Source organism: Dufourea novaeangliae, unplaced genomic scaffold (assembly GCF_001272555.1).
Source record: "Dufourea novaeangliae isolate 0120121106 unplaced genomic scaffold, ASM127255v1 scaffold343, whole genome shotgun sequence".
NCBI classification, from domain to species: domain Eukaryota; kingdom Metazoa; phylum Arthropoda; class Insecta; order Hymenoptera; family Halictidae; genus Dufourea; species Dufourea novaeangliae.
The window spans coordinates 243-16,780 of NW_015374236.1; the positions used below are offsets into that span (position 1 = coordinate 243).

Consider the following 16,538-nt stretch of genomic DNA (forward strand, 5'->3'; position numbering starts at 1 on the left):
ATTTATTTTAATTACCTGTGTTTTATTTTGATTTATTTTAATTAATTGTATTTTGCGGTAATACAGGCATAACTAATTTTATTAATTCTGAGGTTCTGCACTATTGGGTCCATGTATTAACTCCTAAGGATCATTTTGAGACTAATGACGTTCATTTTAAGCGCTTAATTATTGAGATATTCGCATTTTTCCATTACTAGGAATTTTCACTGACCTGTCGGTATGATTTGGCTAGCAGTTTGAGGAAATTGCCACGGGTGGCGCCACCGGTCGCAAATAGTGGTACTCTGCAATTAAATGAGATTTTAACAGTGTTCCGATCGTTTATTGTTATTGTCAATGGCAGAGGATTAATCTTCGTTCTTTCAGCTACAAATCGAGTGCTTTATCTAAACGAAAGCTATCCGTATAATGGTGTAAGGGCTGTCCAAAGTGAACTAAACGGGGTACGCGTGACGAGATACAGTGTCAACCGTTGCAAATAAATGTGATTTTAACAATGTTCTTGTAATTACTGGTTCCCAGCCGTTAGAGAGTACTATTCTACGTTCTTGAAACTTCGAATTTAATGCGTGACAAGGAAAAATGATGCCCGTTCAGAGGTGTAAATGCGATCGAACTCTGTTGCAATTAGTTGTGTGGCGCTCGTGAGAGCAAAGAAATAGAAAAAAAAATTTGCGTCATGTATAAACGAGGGCCACCCTCCTAATCCCTAATGTACATACATACATAGTACGTATGTATGTAGGATGGAATGGTTAGTTCGGTTTTGAGAACTGGTAAAATAATTACAGACGAATCTCGTTGTAAATCGGATTAATTTTAATTTTGTGAATAACAACATGCCGTACTTGAAACTAAAACTTGTAGATGAGATTAACAATAACCACGCTCTCATCTTTGTACCTCATAACCTTATTCTGGTATACATATGTATTTGAGGTGGTTGACATGCCTTTTTTCTAAAACTCTTAGAGAAGTGTACAGGTGGCGATTGTACTTCGGGATAGTCTACAGAACAAACGGAACTCTGTTAAACCTCGTGTATCGCGAATCAATTTACATAAATCTAACACTCTCGCAAAATCGCGAACTCGTAACATTTAAACTTTAAGTCACGGGTATACAATGGTAAGTTTTCACTATGTACATACATACATACTTCTATCCATTACTTACGATGTCCCAATTTTGATACCTTTAGCATGTCAAAACGTACTAATTGTTCTTTCTCGTTCATAATTAGCACAAAGTACGTATACTACTAGGCTTCTGAATTGCATTAATGTGATAACCAGGTACTCATAAGCACCTTGACATTGCTGTATAAACGTAGCATGAAATTTTTAATGTCTTACATTTTCTAACAATTTTCAACTACACCGACATTCGTACGTTCTTTTACAATCGACATCAAAGTTAGACAACAGTGAATCTGTAAAAATAAATTTAATGATCATGAGTGATCGCGTATTTAATTCGCGTAAAAACGATACGTACTTTGATATTATACACCCATTAATTATGTCGGTTTTTATTTTGTCTTTAAATGTTTCAACGATCGAAATGACATTATTACACGATCAATATCTGTATTTAAGTACCTTTTAAAGTTTATTTCGACAAAAGTATCTTCGGTAATTCGACGAAAATAAATATCTATCAACTATGAAATTCCAAACGAAATCATGTCGAGGCGGAATAACTGTAAGAGAATTCCAAGGTTCTCCGAGAAATTGTTTGGCGTTTCAAAAATTTTTTATATATTTGGTAATCACGGCGAATCGCGCTACCTGTACGAAGCACTAAACGTAACGCAATTCCTAGAACCTTTTGTAATATATTTTTTTCCTCTAACAAATTTTTGTTGGCCTAAGCCGCTGCCGACGGTCCTTTTGGTTTGATCATCATCGTGGCTCGTTTTAACGTGTAATCCCAACCTCTCCAACGAAACCACACGATACCTGGGAATCAAAGAAGAGAGATATTCTTTATTACTGTAGAGTGTAGAGTAAATACGACGCTCACTCGAATCAATATGCTGTATCTCTTTTTTGTTCAAATACCTGACGCACACAGAAAATGAAACTATGTAAATATCATATACGGAATGTATTTATGTATGTACATATAATGTACCTTGTCGGGCGGTCACGTCTTGAGGATCGTTTATATAAAGGCCATTTAATCCGCGCCCGCAGGATTTCCACCACCAACCACCCTTTAGCATGGAAGCGCAGTTCAAAGATGACCTATCGTTGTCTCTGTAAAATCAACGGATTGTAATGATGACAATAAGGTACGAGTGAAGAGATGCATACTTCTATTAAGCAGAATATTATAATATGCCGCCTACCTATTGTACGTCGAGAACGGGCTATTGTTCGAACCGTACCAAGGATCATTTAAAGAATCGCCTGCATTTCCATCGTAGCCATCGATCTCTAACTTATAATACTCTGCTTCTGAGTAGATTTTAAAATGCGAATACTGCGCGTACCTAGGTAGTAAAACATGTATGTATGTAGTTGGTAAAAAGTATTTGTAACGTTACCGAGAATGCTCGAAAACGAAAAAACGGAGGATTTATTATTGCTTATAATAAGGTATTATAAAGTATACTCCAATTTTAGCTGCTAATTAATAGCAAATCACGAATACGTTCAAATGCTCAATCTTATTCTTTTAAAAGAATGAAAACAGGAAATGTCAAGGTTTATTTTTATTATTACCTTTTGTTCCCCTCAAAATCTTCGAGTTCCACTCTGAGCGTGTAATCTTCGTTGTTCGTCAACATGTATATATTCTCATTCCCAAGCCAAAATTCTCTGGCTGGATCGCCGAACCCGTTCTTGTAGTCAGCCCAATCTCGGTTGAAGTTTTCTCTCGGCTCTCCAAAATCGTCTCTTCTCTGAATAACCTACATATGTATGCACAAGCATGTTGAATGGGTAAACGTATACGTGCAATGTATGTATGTACCTGCTCTGTATCTATCGATACGGGAAACTGTTGATTTTAGGATATATCATATGTATGTATGTATGTATGTATGTATGTATGTATGTATGTATGTATGTATGTATGTATGTATGTATGTATGTATGTATGTATGTATATACAGTATGGTATATTTTTATACGGAAACTTCTTCTTACCGTCCAACCTCCATCGGCGATGTCTTGTTCGCAATAAACTTTGAGGAACCAGTAAGTTGTACCGCGTATTTGAAGGTAATAAACCCCGCTGTCTCTCATGCCAGCGTTTAACAAATCAACACACGAGTAACCCTGTAAAAATTTACACATACATACGTATAGTAATATTTCGAAATTTTAAAGCAGGCTATATACGACGAGACGACCTCAGAGATGGTCTCATGAGAATCAATGGGCAGAAAAAGACAATTGATTCTCTGTCTTTTTCTATCTACTGACAATCATGCGACCGTCTCTGAGGCCGCCTCATCGTGTATGGCTTATACATATGTATATGTACATGTATACATATATAGATTTGACATTATTCTGCTTTCGAAGAATATTTAACCGAATGAAAATCGCAGCTGTTTCTGTTGTGGCATTAATTGTTTACATGTGCAAAGATAGGATCACTCGAGGCGTATTATACACATATGTATAATCTACCGTTTAGAGATTGCAGGTCACTTCATTCCACACTGCACTGTTCAAAGACTTGCGTCACAGTTCCTAATTTTCAATTACGTGGCACATCGCGTTCCTCTAAATCCCTATTACCACCGTGTCCTGCTGATTCGAACGTGTAAAATATTGGAATCGAACGAAAACATGACACAGTGCTGTGACCGATCGTACCTACATAGTCATAGTTACCAATCGTAACTGACCATAACTAGTCGTGGCAGCTGGTAAACGTTCAAACTCCGATCATTCAGGCGGATCTCGGAAGAAACTTTTACTTTCTCTAACATTATATTCTTCTGCTGTTCGCACAGACTGTACGTAAACTGAAGAAATTCCAATGGTGAACCAAAAACTCCGAAATACACGTTCCATTTTTTTCAAAGTTCATTGAGAACCAAGTTTAGTATGAAACTATTAATACGAACTACCCCTTTATATTCGTATACGAAAGAAATAGAATGAAAAATACGGTACATGCGACACGATGCTTGAACCAAGAGGTATACATGTACAATACATAAATACATACATACATACGTATGTACGTATCGATACGATGATTTTTGATTATTTGAATCGACCGTTTAAGAGTTTAAGAACACGAAACGGGTAAATCCAGTGTAGCGACTTTCACGTCGCAGTTTAAAATTGTCGAGACGCGCGATTACGAGTAACTGTAGGTCGTGCCTACGTCTACGTTTAAATGAAAGCGTCCGTAAAGGTAATCGGTTCATTGCATAATCGATTTTCAAGCGTGAGGTGTTCCACCTTCCTTGTCGACGACACGGAACGTGTACACAGATTATACGTACATATATGTACAATACATACATATAAATATATACATATACGTATACATATACATATACATATGTACGTGTGTACTTGGAGAAACTGATTGTCGTTGTTCAAGTCACATGCCGTCTAACGTAAACGGCAAGTACAATATCATCCAGCCGGAGCTTTATGTGCGTTGTTTTTAATAAATTCGTGATGTAGACATTTTTCGTCCGCTTATTTCGTATAAGAATATACAAGAAAAGGGGAATGAATCGTGAATGTTTTTTTTTTGTTCATCAGAGGGAACGAAACACAACGAAACAAAGCAAATACTACAATATTATTGTATGTATTGTTCACGTGTTTCTGTTTTTGCCGTTAGTATGCCTAAGTAGTACTAAGTAGTATAGGGTAATTCGTTCACATGAATAACAAAGGAATATGTAAGATCTTGATTGCGACCTCGTTTACCTTGACGTCCTTGTAACTAAGAAATGCATCCGTGGTAAAGGTCGAATTCGCTGGGCTTGGTTTATTTTTGACACTTGGAAATATAACGCCACGACTTTTGGTCGAAGACCTTTGTGAACTCGAAGGTATCGATATGCTGCCAGATGCCGTGGTCGAATTGTAGATGTTGTTGGAACCATTGATATTACTGGTAGAGTTGCCGAGATTGTTGGTCGGTATCAGATTAGACGAAGTCGATGAGGACATCGACATAGACACCGATGAAACGACGGTAGTTGGCGTTACCGATGAAACGGTTGTCTCCGTTGTAACATCTTCGGACAATCCAACGTATCTAAACAAAGAATAAGATTATACGTTGAAACCGTTGAATGTAAAAGATTTAATTTTGTTTATTTATTTTCTTCGTCCGTTCGAATTAAAGGGATCACGCGAGAAGCGAGCGCGAGCATAGGTCGTGTAGTGACGAAAAGGAGACTCAGGGAGGAATATTCGACTTGCAACACACGTATTGTATACAATATACATACATGTGTATGCATATGTATTAGGAATTGGCCTTAAATCGAACAGATATCTCTACGTTTTTTACGAGTAGTAGAAATGATCAATTGCTTTTTGTTTGTCTCTCAACGGCCAATACACAATGCCTAGAACATAAACGTGTAAATAGAAAGAAATTGCTAAGAAGAAACTAACCTACTCGAATCGTATTCGACGAGACGATCAATAGTGGGATCGAGTAACAGTTCAGCCGGTATTGGACGTTGAGCAAGTGTAGCAACGTCGTCCTCCTGTTTCCTCAATCTATTCTCAACACCTTCCAAGTTTTCGATAATCTTGTTCGTTTTTGACCTTAAATCTGCATGAATTTCATTTATTGCTCTCTCCTGTCTTTGCGTATGCGTAAGTAACTCTTCCGACTTTGGCAGAAGATCGTCAACAGAGCTTTTGGTGCCAACCTGTTGAAATGTTCACATATACGATCAGAGAAATTGTAGCATACCAATTCCTAAGATTACAGTCGTTCGAAATACTATGATGAGTATAAGTTAGGTGCACGATACAAGTTAATTAAAATTGAATTTATTGTCCACATAGACGTCATGTTTATTCACGTTTGTTAGCAGTTTATAATTTGGTTGCTTGTAGATATCGAAGAGAAACGTATCGAAATGAAATTAAATCGTGCCTAATGTGGAACTCGCGTCGTTTCGATGATCGATTTGTCGGCTTACCACGACGTTCCAAACTTCGTCCATCTTTTCGGAAACGGTCAACATAGGATACATCTGTTCGACGAGTCGATCGATCTTACTTTGCTTCGGTGGTGGTGTTTCCGTTGTTGTCGTCGTAATGTTGAACATCCGCTGGTCATTTGTATTTCCCCTCAAAATTATCGCATCGTGCACATCCGTCATCATGTTGTAAACGCCTTCCAAGTGATCAGAGACCAAATTCATGTGGAACTGTAACTTCCTATCCATATTACCGGTGGTCTGCCTTAGATTCTCTATCTCGATCGTTATGTGATTTATCACTTCATTGCTCATCGCTTTCGTGATTTCAATTATACTCATGCTAACTGGTTTCTTTTCGCTTGCTTCAGCATTTATGTCGTCGTTTTGTAAAAGGTTATTATCCAGTTGATTTTTTAAATCGATGAGTTTGCTATCGATATCGGAAACCTTTTGATCGAGTGACAGTAGTTTCTCGCCTAAAGCTTCGGACGATGATGATGGATCTCGGTGAATCGTTTGTGTCGTGCGAACTATTTCATAAACAAAAAATGCGAATATGATAAACAAAAAGACACAGAAACGAGGTGACGAATATATGTATATGTACATACACACATACATACATACATACATACAGACATACATACATACATACATACATACATACATACATACATACATACATACATACATATATGTACGTTAGGTATTTAGGTAGGTACTTGGTACTTGGTACGTACTATCATCGCATATTTTTCTGTGCGTTCAAGCAAATTCATAAATCCACGAGAACGAGCTACGTTTATTGTTTTATATTATGCAATAACAGCGATTAAATTGCTAATAGAATGTTACATCAAAGACATTTGCAAATGTATAATGATTAGCAAACATGTAACAAGAAAATTGCAGTTCAACTATCGCCACGTCTTGGACGCAACAATTATTATACGTGTAGGTTCTAAAGTGTTAGGTACATATGTACATACAAGAAAAATTGTAGTCGGAAAATGTGTGCGCGCACATCTAGACACAACATAATACGTACACATGTACACAGTTATATATGTTTTAAATGATCAAAACGGACTAAAATATGTAAACAGACAGAGCTAATACGAATCGATCGGTCTACGGAACAGAGATCCGTTCCAGTTCAGATATACATATGTACATACGTATGTGTCCACCATACAAATTGTTCACGGGATATCACTTTTTGCTGATTGACAGAACTGTATGCAGATCATGAAAAGGTTCCTTTGACTCGAGAATCTAGTTATTGTACTTTCAGTGATTTGAATGATACGTACGCAAAAATACGTACATAGATACGTACCGCCTCTGGTTTCATTATCATTTTTATTGTTTGACGTTCTGGCTGCATAGACAATGTGTTCGGTTGGCAAAAGCGTCGATTGGGAATTAAACAATTTTAAGTCCAATGTCCGAAGTTTTGTAATCACGGCATCAGTTTTATCGATATTGTCATTCACACGAGAATCTAGAGCTTCCACTCTTCTCATTAGATGTTCTACTGCTTTGTCCAGATTTTCGATTCGTTGCAATTTCGATTCTAATGTCGAAACTATTACCTCGAAAACATTGAAGAGGTACTGCTCCCTGAAAAAATTTTTTTCAAATGAAAAAATAGCAAATAGATTACGATTTGAAAAGTTTTTTTTCATGTTTGCACAATATTACAGTACACTATTATACTAAACTAAAGAGAAATTATGAGCTAGCGATGGCAGTGTCTTGAAGTACAATAATTGTTCCTATATATGTATAAATACGCGTTAATGTTATCTTACGATCGTTTTATCGATATTCATTTTAATACGACGAAAATGTGTATTTGTGTCATTATCCTATCTACGAGTTGAGAATAGTGCAACAACTTGGATAGTTGTATCCTTTCTCCTGCTACAACGTAAGCTGCAAGCGTATCTTGAATTTTACGAAATCGATTTGCGGACAGGTCAATGGTACTTTTATGTATTTACCATAGTCCTTTCGAATCATAAATCTCCGATATACATATGTATATATGTATCCTACCATCGAAAATTGTCTGTAATGTCACTGTGTGTGTGTGTGTGTGTGTGTGTGGGTGCATGTGTGCGCGTGTATATATGTGTCTATACACACACACACACTTATATTTACAATATATATATTGCTTTAGAGTTATATATGTATATTATTGCATACCTATTTAGTTGGAATTGGATTTAAGAATTAACTGTTCCCGGGCTGTTACGTAACTATTATTCAAGTAAGAGTAATAAACCAAGGTCGAATTACGGTATAGTTTGTAGATGAATAGGTACATAAGAAATAAAAGCTCAGCATCGAATTCGTGGATAAGGATACTTTATACATACGTTCTTGTGACTGCGAGACCATTTGGTAGCTGACCTAGAATGTTCCATTTCATTGACTACTTCCGTCTTTATAAATGAAACTAGGTATATTTATATAGATATAGGTATGTATGTATATGTATAGTTTCCAGTGCATATCTGTGTTTGCTATCGTTCCTCAACTTCCGCAAAAAATTGTTAGCAATCATTTAACAGAAATAAAATAAACACACATACTTATACCACCGTATTCAGGGAATTGGATACGAAATTCCGTGTAATTAGGATCACGATGAGATATTCGGAAGGCCAATCAAGTAAGTATCAATGGAAATCTAGTTGCAAGTATGCTTGCGTAATATTAACCCAGTTACGATTAATCTATCTATACTGGCTACTTTAAAGTCGGCTGAGATTCGTTAAGTCACAAGTTGTTCAGAATACATAGGGGATTACTATTAGTCCAGTACCAATGTCGGAACTGTGCTTGCAGAAAATGTGTCAGAAATCGATAGAATGAGAACTAGGGACTGACAGCGAAAACGTGGAGGCTAAATTTTTTACAGTATATGTAGTAATATGTACATATCTACAATATATGACATCCCGCGACCGGAAATATGTAGGTATGTATGTATGTACATATTTACTTAATCATGAGAACTCAAGTGAAAAGAGAAGCAACAAATTGTAAGGACGGAGTAATAGTACGACCGACAAACCATAGGAAAACTCGTTTAACAATATATCTACATATGTATATGTATGTAAAAAAGCTTTCGTTCTTTGTGTAAGGAACATGTAAACTTGGTACATCATCGAACTTCGATTCGGCCAGTACGTTTATTAAATTCTTCTTCCCTTTGCTTTACCGGATTATTTTCTAGGCAGTTTATAGATCAGATGGAAGAATGTTCTGATTACCGTTCCTTCGTTTCTTCCGAGGAATCTGGTAGGGCTTGTGCAATCGCATTGTCATAACTAGAGCTCGGATTTGTTACGCAACCAAAGGAGAACCAGTACCCCACTAGTGACGTCGTTCTATCCTTGTGATCCAATCGGTTCTCTTTCCGTTCCCTTTCTGTCCTTCTTTCGAAGGATGCACATACTACAAGAAAATATGTTAAACCGTCTGCTGACTTCGCTTATGAATAACATAAGACATGTCGGCGTTTCCTTCGGTACTGAAAATCAAAGGCGACGTTTCGAAGAGATATATTACTCATTGTTCCAGAAACCTGTCTAAAAAGCTGAAGAACGGAAAAAAGAAAGAAAAGTACATACAATACACATATGTACTTATGTACGTATGTACAATGTATATTAGAACGATCGAATAAACATTTACCCGTCACAATTATTTCAGACTTTACATGACTAATTAAGATCGAACCGAATGAAAAGAATCATACTTGTGAGACGCACTTTGAATAATTTTTTTTCAATTTTCAATGCGAAAGCTTAATTTTTCCTGGACAGAAAATAAATCTTGCTTTCTTCTATCAATAAGAACCGGCCGGAACAACGAATAATCTAATCTGTTCCGTTACGTTTTAAAGCACAGAAAAATGCTATATTCTTTGAAAATATAGTTGGTTTTCAGAGAAAGCGGTCTATACTGTCTATAGTCTATAGTCTATAGTGTATAGTGTTGTACGTAAGTATGTTTACGTGAGTATTGTGAGTAGATATGCACATATGCGTGTTATAAGTACAAGTTTACTCAAAAGTGCACGGCTGAATGTAATCTATATACATACATAGTCGAGAATAAGGTGAAAGGAAAAAGTTCTCGAACCCTTTCATTTTTGTAAGGTACGCGCGCGTGAGAAAGAATGAGAAAGACAGAGGGTGGGGTGTGATGAAAAGGAATACGGTGGGAGAAAGGAGAGTGAGAAAGAGGGGGGGGGGGCGAAAGCAGAAACAAATTATTCCCGTAACTGAAATTTAATGAACATTAAAACGAAGCGAAGGAAAACGAAACGCTTTCGCGTATATTCTTAAGCTCGCCACAGACTCTTCCTTGGTAGTACAATATGTACGTACATATGTATATGTATAGCGTTTATAATCAAGATTAATAGGATACAGTAGAGAAAGCTTACAACATACTTAGTAGTAAGAGTACTACCCGATTTACACAAAAAAATAACGACAAAATTTTCTATCGACAATTGCCTGACCTTGATGTTATGTAGAAGAGACTCGAGAAAAAGTATTTTTTGTTAATAGAAGAATGACACGGTTGTAAAAGCAATTAATTGTTTTTGATATTGAAAATTGACGTAGGAGCTTATCTATACATAATCGGGAATGTGTACGATACTCGAATTGGGGTAATTAAATTTCACAGAAAACGTTCAGGTGTACAAATAAGGAACGTTTAGAGTGTGAAGGAACTTGAAAAATGTCAATTTAAATGTGTATTAACTATTAACCCTCGAATGAGGAACGCGCGTCACTCGAGATTCAGACGTTCAGCCGTTAAGGCTACGCTGAAATACATATAAGCTACGAATTTCGATGAAATATATCTACGTAGGTAAGTATTTACCTGCTAAGTATGCAGAGATCGTAAGTTACCGCTGAATCAAATTAGCTGGACCACCTCCAGCCAGAGTCATACGAATTGTCATTAAGTCGAACACATCCATAAATCTATCGCGTGACGAAGAACGCGAAGGAAACACATCCAGAATCCAGATAGAGTGAGATAGAGGCGATAACGCGAGCCGTTCAGTTCGTAGGCGTAGGTACATACACACACATACATTCGGCAAACGTACGGTCTCTGCACAGTAACTATTATTAAATATGTATACTATACGAGATTTCGGTACAGGTCATGAATGACCCGATTTTACTACCGCCTTCTATTCGCCTTTCACGGGTCCGTCTTCCAAGGGTTAATCGAATCGAAGCAACGCTATAAAAACCAAAAAATGATTCTTAAGCAGTAATTTATGGAAAGATAATTTATTTTATTTGTAGACAATTCTTTTTAATATGAAATTTCATAAAGAACTAACGCTACGTGTACAGTTGGTTGCTATTCGTGCAGGTGGACGAAAGAACAGAATCTAAAAGAGAAAAGAGATGATACAACGAGATCGGGTGTCTACATATGTATGTACAATACAAATCTATATGTATATGTACATATGTACATGTATAAGGTCAGCAAGAGAGAATTAGTTATCATAAATGCTTTTACCGAATCGAAAATACAAATATGATACCAAAATAATGATGGCTCTTTTGTTTTCACCGCGAATTCAGAGGGCTCACAAGAAGTGTATACCAAAGACGAAAGTATGTATGCATATACCTACCTGCTTATGTATGTGTTTGGAGAAGTTGAAGAGGTTCTAATGAGGTTACAACTATGCTAACATATATGTACGACCTCCCGAACCTTGAAACAGAGTATTTTCACAGACCGAACGTAGTTACAGTAATTACCAGAGTAGGTGTTTGTACACGCATACTTCTTCTAAATACCCATAGTAAGTATACATACTATTTCGATGTAGTAGATTGAGTTTCTATAAAGACAGAGTCCTTTCGGAATTGTGATATTCTTAGGTGTTGAATGAAATTTTGTTCAAGAAAGGAGAGAACTGTAGAAGCATCGTAAGCCCAAAATAAAATATGAAAGAGTATTGAACGGTTTGTTTAGTAAAGTATACGACTAGAATCCTGTTACGTAATCCGTACAATTGTGCTCTTTGTATTGTCAAGTGTTAAATGGCATCTACAGAAGGTTTCCTTCTGTTAAAAAAACACAAGCCTCTTTCGCTGTTTTGTTAGATTGTTAGATTATATAAGCAAGGAACTAAGGCAAGCCAACGGTATGACACTACCAACAGCACAAGACAACCGTGCGACATGACACAGGGATTTATAGTGTTGGTATATGTATATTGTAGGTGTACGTTGCTACATACCATGCGAATCGGGAGGATGAAAAGAGAAAGCGAGAAAAAGGAGAGTACAAACCTGTTGGCCACAATAGCGGAAATGCTTACTTTAATTTTTTCCGATTATAATGCGATCACAGGATTCGAGATATTCTCGTTTATTTCGGATATAAGCTTACCGCGAAGAAATCACGCAGTTATATGTTTGTATAAGGGAATTGCATTTGAATAATTTGGTGATCAACATGCGACACGAGACTGTATACGTACGCAATATCTAATCGATTTATCGAACGACTAGAATCGTTTTCGATTTTTCAAACAGATCGATTTGTCGATGAAATTATTATAATAAAAGCACCTATGCTACATAAGTAAACTATGATCCACACTGAATTGAAAATATGTAGACAGTTTCCTAAATATCATACAAGACAGACTTACAGAATTAATATTTCGTTAATTGACTTCCGATTAAGCACAAACTTTAATACTCCCTTGAAATACGGAAAAAAGTAAAGGAATGTTAGGTATGGAGCAGGTTGCTGTATATAATACATACATACATACATACATACATACATACATACACGTATTTTGTACATATACCAGCTCACCTATTTCGTTGGGGATTGCGAGTTGGTGCCGGCATCGTGTTTCCATTAACGTTGCTTCCACTGTTACTGACATTACGGATGTTACGCTCGTCGGCAGAGGTCCTGGGCAGTCTAGGACTTCCAGCAAACACGAAACCCAACAGGCACGTGGTAATGATTACAGCCTCTCTCATAATCGAAGTCGAAGTCGAAGAGAAAAAAAAGGGATATGACAGATAAGGAAGCAGATGGTGGCGAAATGACGACAGCGACGCTGTCGAAGAGAAACAAGAAGAAAAAGAAGAAAAAGGTCGAAGAGGAGAAGAAGAAGACAATAGAAAAAAAACGGAATAAAGATGCGCGATTTTAATAACACGTACCGACACTTCCGATGAAGATCACTTTGGGTTCGATTAGCTGTTCGTTCACGTGCAAGAAATTCCTCTTCTCTTTGAGCGGAACATCCACTTATCACCGATACACAGAAAATAAAAAACAAACAAACGAGTGCACGAAACGAAAAACAATTTTCGGTACACGGATGTAGTAGGTATGTACTTCTTGTAATACCTGTAGAAATTGTTCGATCGTTGAAAATTTCAAGTATTCCAAGTGTCACGAATCACACACGATGACGTTTAATGTATGCAATTGTAACGATCGTAAAAACAACCAACAGTGATTAGATATCTTTTAAATCTTCTATTCCTTAACGTTCGGCTGCCAACAATGTTTCTTTCTTCTCAGTGCTCCTTGAACGAAAGTTAATTTCAAATGTAGCTGTGTCCTGTGAATAGCGAAAAACGTAAAGATCGATCGAGAAGTTGAATGGTTCTTCGAGCACAGAGACAATGACGTTTCATGCAACTTATTATGATCCTCCGTTCTTCGACATTACGGTTCTCCGTTTTCTTTTTATCAGCAGAAATATAAACATTTTCCGATTTCTCACGCTTTTTTGTGTTCGGTTAGATACACACGTATACGTACACCCCTTGATCCCGCAGCTTCGTACATATCACTCTGACGAATAAGACACTGATCCTTGGTGTGGTTATCCTCTTTGATCGTAACTGCTGTTACAACTTTGAGACGGCGCTTTCACACCCTGCGGAAAGGGAAAGGACACAACGAACGAACGAACGAACGAACGAACGAACGAACGAACCGATTGGTGAAAATAGGAAACGTACGTTACTTTCTTGGAAAACTATTCCTTGTGAAACGGTGACAGGTGGCGGTGCGAGGAACGTAAAGCGACGTGTTTTACAAGCGGACGATCACCGACATGGAAAAAAACTAGAATTGTCGGGTCACGTGTGTCTATACGCTATCCTTTGCTAAACGAAACTACAAAAAAATATTATACATATACATAGGTATATATGTGTGACATGAATCGAGAATCACAGTTAGCCGATCTATCCTCCCATGGACATTGGACACGCAGTCCTGTGAAACGTTCGCCTCTGCCTCCGTCCGAACTTCGATCTCTGATCTTTGCGTTACGTTCGTTCTATCGGTGCGGATCAGGAAACCCCGTGGCTCGTGCCATACTCACGATTCTATAATATCATCTCGATTTGCTCTGGTTACTTTTCACTTGGTCGCTGGTCCCTCTCTTGACAAGATGCACAACGGTATACTTACGGCTGCGCGCACCGTATCTTAACTTTGTTGTGAACGACGGGATCACCGACACCATAAAACACTGACAAGTATACGATTCCAGCTGAACTGTAAGAGTTACTTTCACGTACATACATACGTGTTCACGCTGAAGGAGTACCTACGCCTCTCCCCACTGATCGACCGACAACCATTCTGGTCTCTTTCCGTCCTTTCCCCATGTTTCAGCGGGGATCTGATCTGAAATCCGATTCGATCCGTTTGAATTCGTTCTGTTTCGTTGCTTGCAGTTCTCCTTCTTTCTTCTTGTCTGAACCTACTCCTTTTTTCCGTCTAACATTGCGAATAACGAGAAACGGACGAGAGTAATACAAGTGAGAAGAGAAGGTCGAAAAGGCTGAAATCAAAGATCTCTACCTACCGTACTACCGCATAAATCTTAGCCAATGAGCTGCAACGAGCACGTTTCACAAAAATTTCAATGTACCTAACGGTAACAAAGAAAATTTGGTGATTCGAATAAACCAGGCTACACTTCTCGGAAGTTGATATCCTCTTCTACATTGCCTATTCTATAATCTATAATCTATATGATGTACACATATATGCATAAAGATCATACCATAGCCCATTATGATAATCTTTGTTGTAAGAGCAGTGAAAATAATTCGTCAAGTTTCTTTAGGGCAATCCAACAGGTTCGTTGGTGATTTAAATAGTATGCTATACAATTACATACATATACGTATAATATACATGTACCGTGTCACATATCCATATCTGTATCGACACAGATATCAAATAAACATTATTGTAAATTTCTTTCTTGTCGCTACCGATTATCTTTTCTTATTTCTTTTTTTTTACTTCCTACCAACACTAGCGACAAAGAACGAGACAGTTTTTGATATTATCAAAGTTCAACAAGAAGATCTGTTTAATACTGGTCCTGACGGAAATTTAAATAGAAAAGTCAAAAGAAGCATGTATCAAAACTTACCTAACTTGTACATATATCATCGTGATATGTATTTCGAAAGTAGTATGTACATATGTACAAAATTTATGCGACCACTATAAGTAGTACATAACTTGCTCGAGATAGTGGATGACGCGTTAATCGAGAAACAAATATGTATATGTATTGTATACATATGTAGCCTGCTTAGTCTTACCGTGAAACATACATTCCATGATTACTAGGCCGCATCGATACTACTTCTGAGTACATATGCGCTGAAATTCCAAAGATGACCTCGGGAATGAAAGAAACGGAAAAATTGATCGAAAATTCAAATAATAAGTTTGGTATCTTAAACGAAGTGTACAGATGAAAATTATATAGTACGAAGAAATGCTGGAAATATATGATAGGAATAGAAAAGCTGAATAAACAATGACGCGGATAAAAACTGATCCAGAAGTACATATAGCCGTACGATAGTCCATCGACTTTCGATGTTTAATCGTTTCGAAAGGTAGTCGAACGTGGGAGAGAGGTGCCTTAAATAAAAATACGTGCAAGCGAGGTCCATAGACAGACCAGTTGGTACGTTGATCAACCGGTCAACCAGGTCGTTACCTGTTCGCTCGTTCGTGTCTTTGTTTTCTTTTCATTATAATATAGTGCTCTCCCATGGATTAAAAAAGAATCAAATTCGATCTCTATTACACAAACTATGAAGCACGAACTTTTCTTTTGAATAAATGTTAATATTATTACCATTAGGAAAGCAGCACTCTCTTATTTGCAACCCGCGAAAGGAGGAGGGAAACAATTAAAACATTTCGCGTGTTATTTTAAGAAATTGCACCGCATTTTACTACACTTTATTTACAGTACAAAAAAAAAACTAAATAACGGAGATGT

General features: G+C 37.2%; 1 protein-coding gene across 1 annotated transcript; it reads right to left on the reverse strand.

The window, feature by feature from the left end:
- Positions 1 to 1,872: 1,872 nt before the first annotated feature.
- Positions 1,873 to 7,698, reverse strand: LOC107192413 (angiopoietin-4). The gene is made up of 9 exons (XM_015581657.1): positions 7,497 to 7,698; positions 6,155 to 6,687; positions 5,616 to 5,878; positions 4,917 to 5,250; positions 3,159 to 3,290; positions 2,733 to 2,920; positions 2,357 to 2,500; positions 2,140 to 2,264; positions 1,873 to 1,964 (listed from the first exon to the last, which is right to left on the reverse strand). The coding sequence occupies exons 1-9, from the start codon at positions 7,681 to 7,683 to the stop codon at positions 1,873 to 1,875; spliced, it is 1,998 nt and encodes a 665-aa protein (XP_015437143.1). The 5' UTR covers positions 7,684 to 7,698.
- Between the last annotated feature and the right edge of the window lie 8,840 nt (positions 7,699 to 16,538).